The sequence below is a fragment of the Onychomys torridus genome, chromosome 1 (genome assembly GCF_903995425.1).
Source record: "Onychomys torridus chromosome 1, mOncTor1.1, whole genome shotgun sequence".
NCBI lineage: Eukaryota > Metazoa > Chordata > Mammalia > Rodentia > Cricetidae > Onychomys > Onychomys torridus.
This window is the reverse complement of record NC_050443.1, coordinates 10,004,143-10,018,987: the sequence shown is the minus strand read 5'-3', so window position 1 is coordinate 10,018,987 and position 14,845 is coordinate 10,004,143. Positions and strand designations below refer to the sequence as shown.

Genomic DNA, 14,845 nt, shown 5'->3' with positions numbered 1-14,845 from the left:
CTTCTGGCCTCCAAAGACACCAGGCATGCACATGGTGCGCAGTCATATATCCAGACAAAGCACTCATACAGATGGAATCAAATAAGAAAGTAAATTACAAAAAAATAAAGATTCAGATTTTAAAAAGCAAAAACGAAGAAACCCAGGTCTCTCTGACAGAATACTTCAGTGTAGAACAACGCGTAGACAGAGCCCAAAGGATACACCTATACTTTACAGGGGTCACAGCAGACAAATCTGTTGGCAAGGAGACACTCAAATCCAGGCATGTAAGATTGTCGTAAATCATGTCCTGAGCTGTTATGTCCAAGAACACGGTCCCACTAAATCCTCCTGATAATTTTTGGAAGAAAAATTATTGCAGTACCCATTTCACAGAGAAAGAGACTGAGGTTCAGAGATGCCCATGAAGATCACTGAAGATCACACAACCCACAAGGCTGGGAAGCAGAGCCCGGAACTTGCCAGAAACTTCTGCTCTCCCTAACACTGTTCGGGAAGGAAGGGATGTGGACAGTGAGCTAAGTGTGAGTCTGACTCAGTATGAGAGGTGCTCTCAGGGCTGAGAGAGGTGGCTCATGCCTGTAATCCCAGCACTGGGGAGGCTGAGGCAGGAGGATTGCCATGAGAAGGACAACATGAGCTTCAGGAAGAAGAAGGGGAGAGGGAAGAAGGGGTGAAGGAGAACGAAGCAGAATGAGTAATTTGCATATACCTAATTTGTGTTCATATAATTTGCATGTAGCTAATTTATATATAGCTAATTGCAGTGCACTATCAAGAATATATTTTGAGTGCAGGCCTTTAATCCCAGCACTCGGGAGGCAGAGGCAGGCAGATCTCTGTGAGTTTGAGGCCAGCCTGGTCTACAGAGCGAGATCCAGGAAAGGCGCCAAAACTATAGAGAGAAACCCTGTCTCGAAAAAACCAAAAGAAAAAAAAAAAAAAGAATATATTTCGAAACACTTGAAAGGCGGAGGCAAGAGGGTCTCTGTGAGTTCCAGGCCAGTCAGGGCCACACAGTGGGACCTTGTGTCAAAAACAATCGAAAAGAACATACTGGAGGCTGGAGAGATGGCACAGTGGTTAAGAGCACTTGCTCTTTCTTCAGATGACCCCTGTTCACTTCCCAGAGCCCACATCGGGTGGCTTACAGCTGTCTGTAACTCCAGCTCCAGGGAATCTGATGCCCTCTTCCGGCCTCCTTTGGCATCAGAACACACATGGCATGTACACACACACACAGTAGCACTCATACAAATTAAAATGAAATTTTTTATAATTTATTTTTTTAGTAATTCATGTAAATTTATTTTATGTGCATTGCTGTGAAGGTGTCAGATCCCCTGGCACTGGAGTTACAGATGGTTGTGAGCCACCACGTGGGTGCTGGGAATTGAACCCGGGTCCTCGGGAAGAACAGCCAGCACTCTTTACCTGTGAACCATCTCTCCAGCCCCCTTTGTTTTGTCTTTTGAGGCAGGGTCTCACTATGTAGACCAGGCTGGCCTTGAACTCAGAGATCCACCTGCCTCTGCCTCCCAAGTGCTGGGATCAAAGGCATGCGCCACCATACCTGGAATGTTTGAAGAATACAAGTCAGAAACAAGAAGACAGCCTGGGGCCTGGAGAGATGGCTCAGTGGTTAAGAGCACTGACTGCTCTTCCAGAGGTCCTGAGTTCAATTCCCAGCAATCACATGGTGGCTCACAACCATCTGTAATGAGATCTGGTGCCCTCTTCTGGCATGCAGACATATATGCTGTATACATAATAAATAAATAACTAAATAAATACATCTGAAAAAAAATAAAGAAGAAAAGAAGACAAATACCATTAGTTATTAGGGACATTAAATACAAACCACGATGAGACATTGCATCATACCCTCTAAGAAGTTCAAGGCCAGCTTGGGCTGGGTGAGACCCTGTCAAAAAACAAACAGGGGCTAGAGAGATGACTCAGTGGTTAAGAGTACTGGTTGCTCTTCCAGACGACCTGAGTTCAATGCCCAGCACCCACATGGCAGCTCATACCTGTCTGTAACTCTAGTTCCAGGATTTCAGACACCCTCACACAGACATACATGCAGGCAAAACACCAATGCAAACACATAAAATAAAAATAAATTATTGGCCGGGTGGTGGTGGCGGCGGCGGCACATGCCTGTAATCCCAGCACTCAGGAGGCAGAGGCAGTTGGATCTCTGTGAGTTCGAGGCCAGCCTGGTCTACAGAGCTAGTCCGGGACAGGCTCCAAAGCTACAGAGAAACCCTGTCTCGAAAAACAAAAAAATTAATTAATTAATTAAAAACCAATTAAAACACAATAGCAGGATTTGAAAATGTGCTGGAGAGATGGCTCAGAGGTTGTAGCACTGGCTGCTCTTCCAGAGGACCCAGGTTCAATTCCCAGTACCCACATGGCAGCTCACAATATCTGTAACTCCAGTTCCAGGGAATCTGGTGCTGTCACACAGACATACATGCAGCCAAAATACCAATGCATACAAAATAAGAATAAATAAATCATTTTTAAATGTTTTTAAGCCAGACGGTGGTGGTGCACAACTTTAATCCCAGTACTTGGGAGGCAGGGGCAGGTGGATCTCTGTAAGTTCCAGGCCAGCCTGGTCTACAGAGCGAGTTCCAGGACAGCCAGGCTGGTGCACAGAGAAACTCTATCGAGAAAAAATTTTTTTAAAGATTTGAAGATGTGGAAAAAAAAAAAAAAACACCACCAGCAACAACAACAACAAAAACAAAACAGGTCTCCCAGGTTAAGGGAGAAACCTTGCCTCAAAGCAACAGACAGAGGGTGACACCAAACACCCTCTCCTGGGTCTTCCAGCAGCATAGGTACTCACACACTCAAACACACTTGCACACATACTCACACAGACACAGACACAGGCACAAAGGAAGAAAGCAACAAACCTTTAAAGCAGGGAATAATCGGCTCTGACATTTGCTTAAAGAAACTTCTTTTTGAGGCTGGAGAGATGGCTTTGGCCCTCTTCTTCAGTGCCTAGGTTCAATGCCCAGCACCCACATGGCAGTTCACAAGCATCCATAACTCCCGTCTGAAGGCATCTAAAGCCCTCTTCTGGCCTCCTCAAGTACCGGGCACCAATGCTGTGCACAGACATACTTGTGGGCAAAATACCCACGGATGTGAAATAAATCCATAAATATTTTTTAAAGCGGAAACTTCCCTTTGGCACACCGTCTTGCTACATAGCCCAGATGGCCTGAGATTTTCAACCCTCTTGTCTCAAAACAGAAACTGAACATGGTGGTGGTGTATGCCTTTAATCCCAGCACTCAGGAGGCAGGGGCAGGTGGATCAGGGAGTTTGAGGCCAGCCTGGACTACAGAGTGAGTTCCAGGACAGCCAGGGATGCACAGAGAAACCTTGTCTCAAAAAAAAACCTAGCACACTCCCTTTTAAAGGTATCGCCTAGAAGTTGAACATATAATTTCCACACGCAGAGTTCGGTAGAATTCAGCCTAGGAACCACACCTAACTGGCAGGTCATTTGGGAAATGTTGTTTTACTCTGGTTTGCAAACCAGCTAGCAAAAACAGCAATTATTCTGGAAGATGGGAAGAACAGAACATCAGAGCAGAACACAGTGTGTGCTGCCGCCGGGATCCCTCATGACATCTTCCAAAGACTGGCAGCTCCGAGAAATGCTCAAACGGGGGCTTAGGGCTGGAACATGACTGCCTTGGTAGAGTGCTTGCCTAGCATGCAGAAGGTCCTGAGCTCAATCCCAGCCCTGATTGAACCAGGCATGGTGGTGCACATCTATACTCTTCGCACTCATTTAGTAGAGGTAGAAGGGTGAGAAGGGTCAAGATCATCCTTGGTACATTGTTAGAGGCTACCCGGAGATACGTGAGACCCTGTCCTTAAAAGTTACGCGTGTGTGTGTGTGTGTGTGTGTGTGTGTGTGTGTGTGTGTGTGTGTGTGTGTGTGTGTGTGTGTGTGTGTGTGTGTGTGTGTGTTGCCAGGAGGTGATGGTGCACACCTTTGATCCCAGCACTCGGGAGGCAGAGGCAGGTGGGACTCTGAGTACAAGGCCAGCCTAGTCTACAGAGCTGTTGTAGGATATTTGTACATTGTGTGAAGATATATTGTTGTTATTGGTGTAACAAAACGCTGAACGGCTAGACAGGAGGTATATATAGGTGGGATTTCCAGGGAAAGAAAGGAAGAGGAGGAGGAATCTAGGCCCACAGGAGAAGCCAGGAGACAGGGAGAGGAAACAGGAGGTACAAGATGGAAGAGACGTAACACCACGTGATAGAACACAGATTAATGTAAATGGATTAACTTAATTAATGTAATGGATTAATCTAAGTTATAAGATCCAGTTAGGAAGAAGACTAAGCTATAAGCCAAGCTTTCATAATTAATAAGAAGTCTCTGTGTCATTGGGAGCTGGGTGGTGGGACAGAAAAAGACTCATTACACAGAGCTGGCTCCAGGACAGCCAAGGCTACACAAAGAAACCCTGTCTCAAAGACAAAATCTTTTTTAAAAATGTGCGGTTTGAAGGCAGGAGGAATAGTATGAGCTTGTAATCCCAACATTGCAGAAGCTGAAGCCGGAGGATCAAGACTACATGGTAAGACCCCGTGGGCTGGCTAGTTGGAACCTCCATTGAGAAAATTCCCCCATCACACTGGCCTGTGGGCATGCATTTGGGGACTCTTGATTGATAATCAATGTGGGAGGGCTCAACCCAGCCCCCCCCCCCCCCCCCAGCCGCAGGTGCTCCTGAATGGTATAAGAAGGCAGGCTGAGGAAGCCATAAGGAACCAGCCAGGAGGCAGGGTTCCTCCATGGCCTCTGCTTCATTTTTCCCTTCCAGATTCCTGCCTTGAGTTGCAGTTTTGACTTCCCTTCAGGAAGGCCTGGAGCCTGTCAGCTCAATAAACCCTTTCCTCCTCCTCAAGCTGCTTTTGGACATGGCCTCTATAAACCAAAGTAAGACACCAAAAAAAGAGGAAGGATGCTTTTTTTTTTTTTGGTTGTGAGCCTAGCCTTTAACGGCTGAGCCATCTCTCCAGCCCGGGAGGGCACATTTTAATGTCATATGTCAGCAGTTCTCAACCTTCCTCATGCTGAGACCCTTTTAATATAGTTTCTCACGTTGTGCTGACCCCCCCAACCAAATAATTATTTTCCTTGTTACTTCATAACTGTAATTGTGCTACGCTATGACTCGTAACGTAAATATCTGATATGCGACCCAAAGGGGGTCGAGCCCCGCGTGTTGAGAACCGCTGTCATATGTAGTAATTCTCGAATTACAGACTGCAGTTTAAGTCAATGTCAACAAGATCCTTCCTCTTGCCTCTGCTCTATGTCCGTTTTGTTCCCTTTCTCTTTAGACACATTGTCTTTCCTAAGATGAGAGCAGATTTGGGAGATGGCCACGGGCGGCATCTACAGGAAGAATGTATTCTCCCTCAGCCTCCCCCTCCCTCAGAGAAAGTTTTCTGACCCCCCCCCCCCCAAGCTCCAGAGCCAAAAATCCAGGGAAGGGTTCTCATTGGTTCAGCCTACATCCTGTTCTGGATGGGGCATGTGATTAGCCTTGCTGGATTAACATGTCTGTCTCTCAGTCAATCACAGTGGTGAGAAGGTAATGTAGGAGAGAATGTCAACTCTTGCCAGGCGGCCGTGGCGTACACCTTTTACCCCAGAACGTGGGAGGCAAGCAGATCTCTGAGTTCTAGGCCAACTTGATCTACAGAGTAAGTTCCAGGTCAGCCAGGGCTACACAGAGAAACCCTGTCTCAGAAGAGGAGAGTGAGGGGAAGGGGGGGGGGGGATGTCAGCTCCTATTCTAAATGAGGGAACTGTCCAGTAGTTAGTATACAGAACTGTATACTGTGCTATACAGTAGTCTCAGCTATCCATATTATCCATTCTTTTTCTTCCCGTGTCTTGAGCCCTGGAATAAGAAGTGAGTTACACTGTCTAGAGGACCAGAGAATGATTTAGAAGTGTGGTGTCCCCAGCCCAGCCAAGCACCAAATTTCTGCATACAACTTTGCCCGATGTTAATAAATGAATGAATGAAAAGAAAGTCTGCATCCTGAGATTGTCCTGGGTCCAGATCTTGAGAGGATCAAGAGCCAAGTGGAGATTCCTACATAGTGCTCTGGTGCATCTTTTAAATTCGTGTTTGTTTGTTTACATTTATACAGCGTGCACATGGAGGTCAGAGGACCTCTACTTGTGGGAATCTGTTTTCCCTTGCACCACGTGAGTCCCCGGGATCGAACTCAGGCTGTCGCACTTGACTGCAAGCGCCTTCACCCGCTGAGTCATCCCAGCACACGGGGTAGAGGGTGGAACCTTCAGGAGATGGACGGAACCTAGAAGACCCGGCCACTGCGAAGAGCCGGGCCAGGCAAGGCTTCCAGACCCCAAGGTGTTGGATTAAACCATCTAGTATCGGCTCAAGGGGAGAGAGAAGAAAGTCCCTCTGCGTCTTTCTCCAGCCCTTTTGCTACTTCCAAGCGCAGAGACGACGTATTTGCCTCTCCAACACCCACACCGTTTCCGTCTTCGTCTCTTTATGCCCCGCGGCCCCACAGAGCCACACAGCTCGCGCTGTCGTCCCCCCCCCCCCCCCGACACACACACACACACACACCGCGCAGTGGCTCGCCCCAGTTTGACGCATTGCAGGGAAGGCCGGACCAATCGGAGTCGCGCTCTCATTTCCTCCACGAGGCGGGCCCAATAGCGGCGTGGCTCACAGAGGGACGCGTCACTCCCCGCCAACCGGTGCCCCTCCGCCAAAGCGGGACGCAGAGCGGCTACAAGAGGCTGAGCGAGCGGAGACCGAAAGTAGTCCCCGCGGCGGGGAGCGCGCGCGCGCGCCCGCGCCCGCGCCCGCGCCCGGCGGCAAACTCCTGGGGCTCCTGGGCAAGGGGGCGACGAGCGCGGTCCCGGCGCGGAGGGATCCGGAGCAAGCCGCAGTGCAGCGGGAGCGCGCGGGCCGGCTGGGGCGGGGCCGGGCGAGGCGGGGCGCGCGCGGCTGCCGTTGAGGGACCGTTGGGGCGGGCCGGCGGGCGGGCGGACGGACGGGCGGGCGGGCGGGCGGCGGCGGCGGCGGCGGCGCGCGCTGCGGGCAGAGAGTGTGGAGGCGCGGACGCGCGGCGGAGCTCGAGCTGCTGCAGCTGCTGCGGCCGCCAGAGTAACCTCGATCCCCGAGCTCCGGACGCCCGGTGCCTCGCCATGGTGAGTGAGGCGGCCGAGGTCGGGAGGGGACCCCCGAGACGGCGAGCGAACCTGGGGAGGCAGAGGCCGGGCCCCCGGATCTCCCAAGCCGCCCCCGGGACGTCTAGAGGCTCCGTTATCACCAGGTGGACTTGGTGGGACCCCCAAACAGACAACCTGAGCCTTCATTCGGATCCATCACGGGACGATGGGTCTCAGAGTCACATCCTTTCCCCGAGCCGGGGAGGAGGAACTAGGAAACGCCGGCGAGGAAGACTTTGGTTCCTGGGAGAATGCAGGAAGCTGTTCCTGGGGGGGTGGCCGTGGGTAGCTGAGCCTGAGTAGGAGACGGGGTCCGATCGGCTCCTCGGTGGTGTTCTGCAGAGGAGAGGATAGAGGGAGATGGGATCCGGGGTCACTTCTGCACGCTAGACCCCGGTGGGGGAGGGGTCTCCAAGGACGAGCGGTGCCGAGGAGGAGGAAGAGGAGGAGGAGGGGGGGTCAGGTGCAGGCTGAGGTGAGGGGGAGCCCGAGGTGGGTGGCAGCAGAGGCTAGAAGATGCTCTTGGAGCCTGCGGGGATCCGGAGGGGGACTGAGGAGGAGGATCGGGGTCTTAGAGATGTCTGAAGGAGTAGGGATGTGATCGCGGGTAGTGGGGGAAGCAGGGAAACTTGGTGGTCGGGGGGGGGGGGGGTTAGCTAGGAAGGATTCTGAGGTTAAGGCTGTTGCACTGGGAAGAGAGATTGAAGGGAGGGTTGGCGAGGCGTGTTTTGTTTGGGTCGGTGGCAAGCGGGTTTCCAAGGTGAGGGATGGGGGAGGACTTGAGTTTGGGTGGTGGGGGTGAGATTGGACAGGCTTCTAGAGGAGCGGTGGGGGAGACAATGAATGGTACCTGAGGTAGGCCTAGGTTTAGAGGTGGGTGTCTCCAGGGAAAGGGCCTGACACAAAGCCTGCTGCTGAGTCTGGGTTGGTAGTGGGCTGCTGCAGAGGATCTGAAGGAGTAGCTGTGAGGTCCCCTTTCCCTGGGAAGAATGGGGCTGGGCCAGGCTGAAGGCAGTGGGAGCAGGTGGGTGGAGTTGTTCAGGTCCCCACTGCGCACTGAAGCTGCATGGAATGGCAGTGGGGTCAAGTTTGGGGTGCACCACATGAGCCATCTTGCTTACAGCCAGGAAGCCTAGCCCCCTCGTTGTCCCTTGTAAGCCAGGAGGTGTCTTTCTCCTCCAGCCCCATGCACCTGCTTCTCCTCACCGTGCCAAATGACAGTGCAATACAGTACAGTGTGGTGTCGGTGACAGGCGCCTGGTCCCATCCCCTCGGGGCGGGGGCTGCTGCGCTCCTCCAGAGACCTCCAAGGGACCCTCTCATCGGCGTGAGAGCCCCTTGTTCTTTCAAGGCCTCTTCTCCAGCTCCCCATAGCCAGAGCTTCCAGAAGCAAAACAGCAGACTACCTCTCCCCTGGTCCTGCCACCCACAACACCCCCAGCCCCCCCAGGCTCAGCCTGGGAACCGCGTGCACCACCCTCCCTGGCAAAGCTGGGGAGGACAAGCAGCCGCCACCATGTATCAGATCTCATCCTGCTGACACAGACCTGAGCTCCTCTTGCCACCACCCCATTTCCCCCGGCAGAACCTTGCTAAAGGGGCCCTGCAGCTTGGGCAGCTGCCAGCAGCCCCCACTCCCCGCCTCCAGAGGAGGGTCCCAGCTTTGGCCCTGACCGGTTTTTCTCTTTCTGTTTGTAATCAGCAAGGTATGGGAAGGAAGAGTCCCTGGTAACTGGCCTTGGACTTTGGCCTGAGCACTGTGGCTCCTCCTTGGCCCGGGTGAGGGACCCTGGCCTTGGTGTCGAGCTCACTTAACACTGCTTTCTGGCACCCTCTGGGGGCTGGGGCAAGACAGAGAAAGAATCCCTTTTCCCTCCCCACCTCAAGCTGCTTTTTCTTGCCCAGGCCTCTCCGGAGCCTGAGATGAAGGTCTGGGAAACTGGAGAGGAACCTGCTTATTCTGCGGGGAAAGCTGACGATCTGGGCTGGGAAGGGCCTCCAGCAAACTAGTCAGACTCACTTCTTGGGCCATCGGTTTTCCAGGCCAACAGCCCTGCCTTTCCGTCTGTGGCCTTCCCTGGTGGAGCAGGGGAAAGGGCTCCCGGATGTCAGGCAGAGTGCCTGACAGGCCCTCCACAGAGCCAGAGCCACGCCTATTTGCAGCAACCGTGACAGTGCCTCCTCTGCAGCTCCCAGCTCTTTGGGGGAAATGGCACCTAGCGGCCTCCAGAGCCATCCTCGGCCACTCTGCAACCTGCCTCGGCCTCCTTGCTCCCATTCCCCTTCTGGTGTCACCCAAAGGGGAAGAGAACAGGGCTTCTTGCAGACAGCACTGTGTGCCGGGAAGGTCCCTGAGTGGGCTGGCTTTTCCCATACAAGGCCCATGGATGGAAGAGAATGCAAAGCAGATGGGCTCCATAGCTGCCCTCCCCTCCCCCAGCACAGGCTGGCTTCGCTAACCAGAAGCCCATTCTCTTCTCACTTTCCGGGAGCAGCTAGCACAGGTGTCCTCAGGTGTCAGGACCCAGGGGTGGGCCTGGGCGCCTTTGCCCACCTCGAGCTCAGGAGGGTGGTTAGAACAAGGACTCCTTGGCCCAGGCCTCGGTCAGGGCTAGGAAGCCCACCACTGTGAGTCATTTTTGATAGCTGTGCAGAGGACTAGCCATATGCCTTCACTTCCTACCTTTCTGCTCTCCTCATGCCCCCAGCCCTCCGCAGACCTCTCCCCCGTCCCCATCACTCTGATCTTCCTCTGATACCTCATGTTTGGGACTTGGTCTCAGGCTCCTCTTCTTCCAGATGAAACAGTGTCCCCTGGCACGCATCATTTATGAATATGGAGGAGGGCTGGCTGTCATCAAGACCGGCTCGAGGGTGAGGGGTGGGCAGTGGTTTGTGGCCTCTGCTGGAAGATCCAGAGCCTTAGTAGAATGCTCTGTGTGCCTGCCATAGCTCACTTCCGTTTCTGGCCTGCAGGCTCAGGCCATGAGCCTGCTGTGGCCTTGTGCCCCTCGCCCTCATGGGGAAAGGAAAGGAAGCCTCGTGGACTACAGTGGCCCAGGGTTGGTGGAGATTCTTCAGCAGGATTCATACCCCAAAAAAGAAAACTGGCCTTGTAACTGTTCAAAGTTGGGGTCCAGCACCCATTCCGCTCCTCCCTCTAGGACCCCCACACAACCCTAGATGCGACAGGGGCTGTCTGCCGTAGCTGGCCAGCCTCAAGTAGCCCAGACTGAAAAGGGTTAATCTGGAAGGCGGGCAGAAGCTGAGCAGACTTCAGTCCTTGCCACCCTGGCTGCCTGCTGCAGTCACTCCCCCAGAACAGAATGGTGCTCCGCGCCTACCCTGCATGGGAGGGGTGGAGCAGCCTTCCCCTGACCAGGGCTCTTTCTGGCCCTGGAACAGCTTGGAGACATCAGCTAAGAGACGCTGTCACCTGAGCCTTGCTCTCCGGGCCTAGTACCTCCAAGTAGGTGACAGAAGCTCGCAAAGATAGCTGTAGACAGCTTCCTCCGCCCTACCCAAGGACTGGCCTCCTTTGCTTTGGAGCCTTCTAGAGCGCTTGATGAGGCCTCTAGGGCAGCTGCTTCTTGCCTCGGCCTCTGGGGCTCCCGAACTGAAACCTTAACACTGCACGCACTGCGTCCAGGTTGGCATTGGAGCAGCTCTGCTGCTGAGGCCGGCGGTGCTGCTGAGGCCTGCCTGTGGTTGTAGCCCGCCCCAGCACCTGACTTGCGGGTCCTGACTGTCCCAGGCCCTGCCTCCAGCAGGCTCTTCCCTCACCCGGCAGGGGCGGGAGGCCAGTGACTTACTCTCCTTCCTCCTTTTCCAGGCTGACCAGCTGACCGAAGAACAGATTGCAGGTGAGTGTCCCACTCTCCAAAGCCAGATCTTAGCTAGCCCCTGCATCTGATGAAATATGTGTCCACTCCACATCATGCCAGGCCTGCGGCTAGAGTGTTGGTGTGTGTGTGCAGAAGAGCTTAGCGGGGCACTGCCACACCTACCCACAGCCCTCGGCTAGGCTGCAGGGCTGTCTGTCCTCCCCTGACACAGCTCACTGGGGCCTTGAAATGAGCCTCTCCTACAGAACCCACCCAGCTGGCCCTCCCAGTTCTGACCAGCCAGGCTGAGGAGGGTAGTTCTGCCTCCCTTGCTGTAGGCTGGCCCTCCTGCTCTGTCCCGAAGATGGCTGGCCACTCCCACCTCCACGAGCTCCCTTGCTGCTTTTTTTGTTTTTTTCTTCTTTTTTTTCCGGAGCTGAGGACTGAACCACTGAGCTAAATCCCCAACCCCTACTCCCTTGCTTCTTTTTTCCTCTTCCAACCCTGTCTTTGGGCAGCGACAGAGCTTAGCTTCCCTGACCCCACCCCAAGCAGGTGGCTCCTTTCTCTTACTCCCTACCTGTGGTGCAGGCCTATCTGATGGGCCACACAGATGGTCTGTTTTCCCTTTCTGTTGGTGCCTGGCACCAGAAATCGATTCCTAGGGCACAGGACTTTGTTGGTTACTGCCATAGCCTCAATGCCTGGAGCAGAGCACGCACCCCATAAATTCTTCCTGCACAAACGATAATCATGTACCTCCCATAAGCTAAGCAAAACCCTTAGACCCCATGTGATTTACTTTTGTGGCTCTGCCCCCCAACCCAAGCCCCAGGAAGACCAGCTGCAGGAAGGACCTGAGGAGCCATGGACTCTGTTTCTGCCCCTCCACACCCTGAGGCAATTCCTGGGATATCTCCCAACCACAGGTTGCTGCAGAGCTGACCAGAGGCCAAAGTAAGAAGCAAGGTCTCTGCCCCCAGCTTTGCTGGCTCCAAGACCAAGGGGTTAGAAGAGGACCTGCTTTCTCAGAGTCACTCGTTGGCCTTGGGCAGGAAGAGACCCACCAAGGAAAGCAAAAGATTAGACTTGTTCATTGGTCAGGAGCTCATGGGTCATGTGACCCACTCTGCTGCCTGGCGCCCCCCCCCCCCCTCCCTGCAGCAGTCAGGCTGAGCTCAGCACAAGGAGATGACAGCATCCCCAGGGAGACTTGGACTGTTTCCCCAGGGCCCAGCAGTGCCTGTCCCTCCCACGCCACGCCTGCCCTCCCCAACCTGGCCCCCCTGTAACATAAGCACACACCTCACTTTTCATCCTGAGCCCGCCCATCAGCTAAGTGTCCACCACTCCCTCCACCACCCCCAGCCCCAGCCCACACCCTCTTGAGAACAGGCTGCCAGGCATCTGTTCTCAGAGGGTTTGGGGGTGGGGAGCTCTGGGTGCCAAAGTGGGCCCAGTGGGAGGGCAGGAGCCACATGCTTCTCTCCCTCTCCTGATGTGGCCCAGCTGTGGCCTTCCCACTCGGCACCCCACTCGTGGTCCTCCTGGCATCCATCCCCCTTTGCCTCCATCCCTCCCTGTCCCTCAGCCAAGTCCTGCTGCGGACCACCCCACACGCCACCGCCCCCTCTGGCTGGACTCCTCCTCTGGGAGCCAGCAGCACCCACGGTGGGGACTGGGCTGGCAGTGCCCAGCAGAAGGGATTGGACGCCACATTTCCTTTGGAGGCTGGCCGCAAGCCTCTGCAGCCCCCTTCCCCCCTGCCAGTTGAGCTGGGCTCGTGAACTTCACGTGGAGAATTGTCTTGCCTGTTCCCTGCTCCATCCCTTTGGGCCAGTGCATCATTTGAAAGAGAGGCCATAGCCAGGGCCCAGGAAGACATGGAGAACTATCAGAGGCCAGTCGTCAGGCCAGGACACTCGGCTGGAGGAGCTGAGGAGGGGAGAGTGAAAGAAGGCAGGGGTACACTGAGGAAATGGGGCCCTGGCCCCTGCGTCTTCCTCCTTGAAATAGGTGCCTCTGACCCCCTGGCTCCTGGCACATTCCTTTCCCTCCCCAGAGTTCAAGGAAGCTTTCTCCCTGTTCGACAAGGATGGAGATGGCACCATTACTACCAAGGAACTGGGGACTGTGATGAGATCGCTGGGCCAGAATCCCACTGAGGCCGAGCTGCAGGACATGATCAATGAGGTGGACGCTGATGGTGAGCTCCTGCGAGCAAGGCCACCCACTCCGCTCGCTCTTGACCTCAGGGAACTAGTCTCTCCTACAGGGCTCTAGGTAATGTCTGCCTCCCCCTCTTCCAGGGAATGGGACCATTGACTTCCCAGAGTTCCTGACCATGATGGCCAGAAAGATGAAGGACACAGACAGTGAGGAGGAGATCCGAGAGGCCTTCCGTGTCTTTGACAAGGTCAGAGCTCCTGCTCCAAGCCCTGTAACAGCTGCCAGACAGCAAAGCCAGAACCCCTCTGCGCTTTGAGAGCTCCTTCACCCAGTATGTGGGGGAGGCAGTTGACAGTCCCTGCCCACTACAGCTCTCCAAGCAGGGGAGCCTGAGTGACAAGCCTTTGTCCCCAAACCCCAGGACGGGAATGGCTATATCAGTGCCGCCGAGCTGCGTCACGTTATGACGAACCTGGGGGAGAAGCTGACGGACGAGGAAGTGGATGAGATGATCCGAGAGGCTGACATTGATGGAGATGGCCAGGTCAATTATGAAGGTGAGTTGTGTTGGGCAGGTCCTCCGTGCCCCTCCCGTGCTGGGAGGACCGCAGGGGTTCAGCCTATGATGACCTCCACTCTGTCTCTTGGCAGAGTTTGTCCAGATGATGACTGCGAAGTGAAGGCCCGGGCAGCTGGCCATGCCCGATCTCCTGGTCTCTTCTCGCGCTCTCCTGTCCTCAACACTCCCCTGCGTACCCGGTTCTAGCAAACACCAATTGATTGACTGAGATCTGATAAAGCAACAAAAGATTTGTCCCAAGCTGCATGACTGCTCTTTCCCTTCCTCCTGACTGTCCCTCCATACCCTCATCGCTTCCTTTGGCCTCCCCGTCCATTCCCATTTTCCAGGCCTGATGCATTCATAAGGTGAACCCCTTGCCCTGGGGAGCCTCTGCCCTCCTCCTCCTCCAGCCCGGATGGCTCTCCTCCGTTTTTGGTTTGTTTCCTTCTGTTGGCCCTTCTTTGGGTGCTGGGGTGGCCACCAGTCCTGTCCCTGCCCAGTGGGGAGGGGAGCGAGGCCTTTGCCAGGTGGGGGAGCATGCCCTCTGCCACTGTTGCATGCACCCCAGCCCTGTGATTCTGTGTGCAAACCCGGCAGCCTGTGGGGCAGGGTGCCAAGAGAAGGGTGTTCAGGACTGAGAGGGTCAGGAAGTGTGGCAGTGACTGGATGTGACCTAGGCTGGGGGGTAGGGGGTGGGAGGGTGGGGAGGGGGCAGGAAGGCTTCGGAGGCTAACATGCTTTCACTACTGGAGGGGGACGGACAGAGTGGACGGCACTCGGGTCTCGCTGGCGCTGTTCTGAAACCATCTGGCTGGCTTTCTGAGGTCAGGCTGGGTGGGGGGCTGTCATTGGCCACGCTGCCGATCACACTTGCCCTCATCCCTCCAGCGATCTCACGCTGTTCTGTAAATACCTGGTGCTAATATCCCATGCTGCTCCCCCATGGCGCCCCCAGCCACCTGCCCAGTCCAGGGCTGGTCCAAGAATGATGTGGGGGATGGT

The 14,845-nt window shown here is 54.7% G+C and overlaps 1 protein-coding gene across 1 annotated transcript; it reads left to right on the top strand.

Moving 5' to 3' along the window:
- The first annotated feature begins 7,130 nt into the window (after positions 1-7,130).
- On the top strand, positions 7,131-14,271 carry Calm3 (calmodulin 3). Its single transcript, XM_036186162.1, has 6 exons — positions 7,131-7,267; positions 11,121-11,151; positions 13,175-13,318; positions 13,422-13,528; positions 13,703-13,838; positions 13,933-14,271. The coding sequence occupies exons 1-6, from the start codon at positions 7,265-7,267 to the stop codon at positions 13,959-13,961; spliced, it is 450 nt and encodes a 149-aa protein (XP_036042055.1). The 5' UTR covers positions 7,131-7,264; the 3' UTR covers positions 13,962-14,271.
- The last annotated feature ends 574 nt before the right edge of the window (positions 14,272-14,845 follow it).

What these genes read in the sequence shown, in the direction of transcription:
- Calm3 (XM_036186162.1), top strand. An exon ending in CAATGAGGTGGACGCTGATG is followed by an intron (nt 13,319 to 13,421) that starts GTGAGCTCCTGC and finishes CCCCTCTTCCAG; the next exon opens with GGAATGGGACCATTGACTTC. An exon ending in CCTTCCGTGTCTTTGACAAG is followed by an intron (nt 13,529 to 13,702) that starts GTCAGAGCTCCT and finishes CCCAAACCCCAG; the next exon opens with GACGGGAATGGCTATATCAG.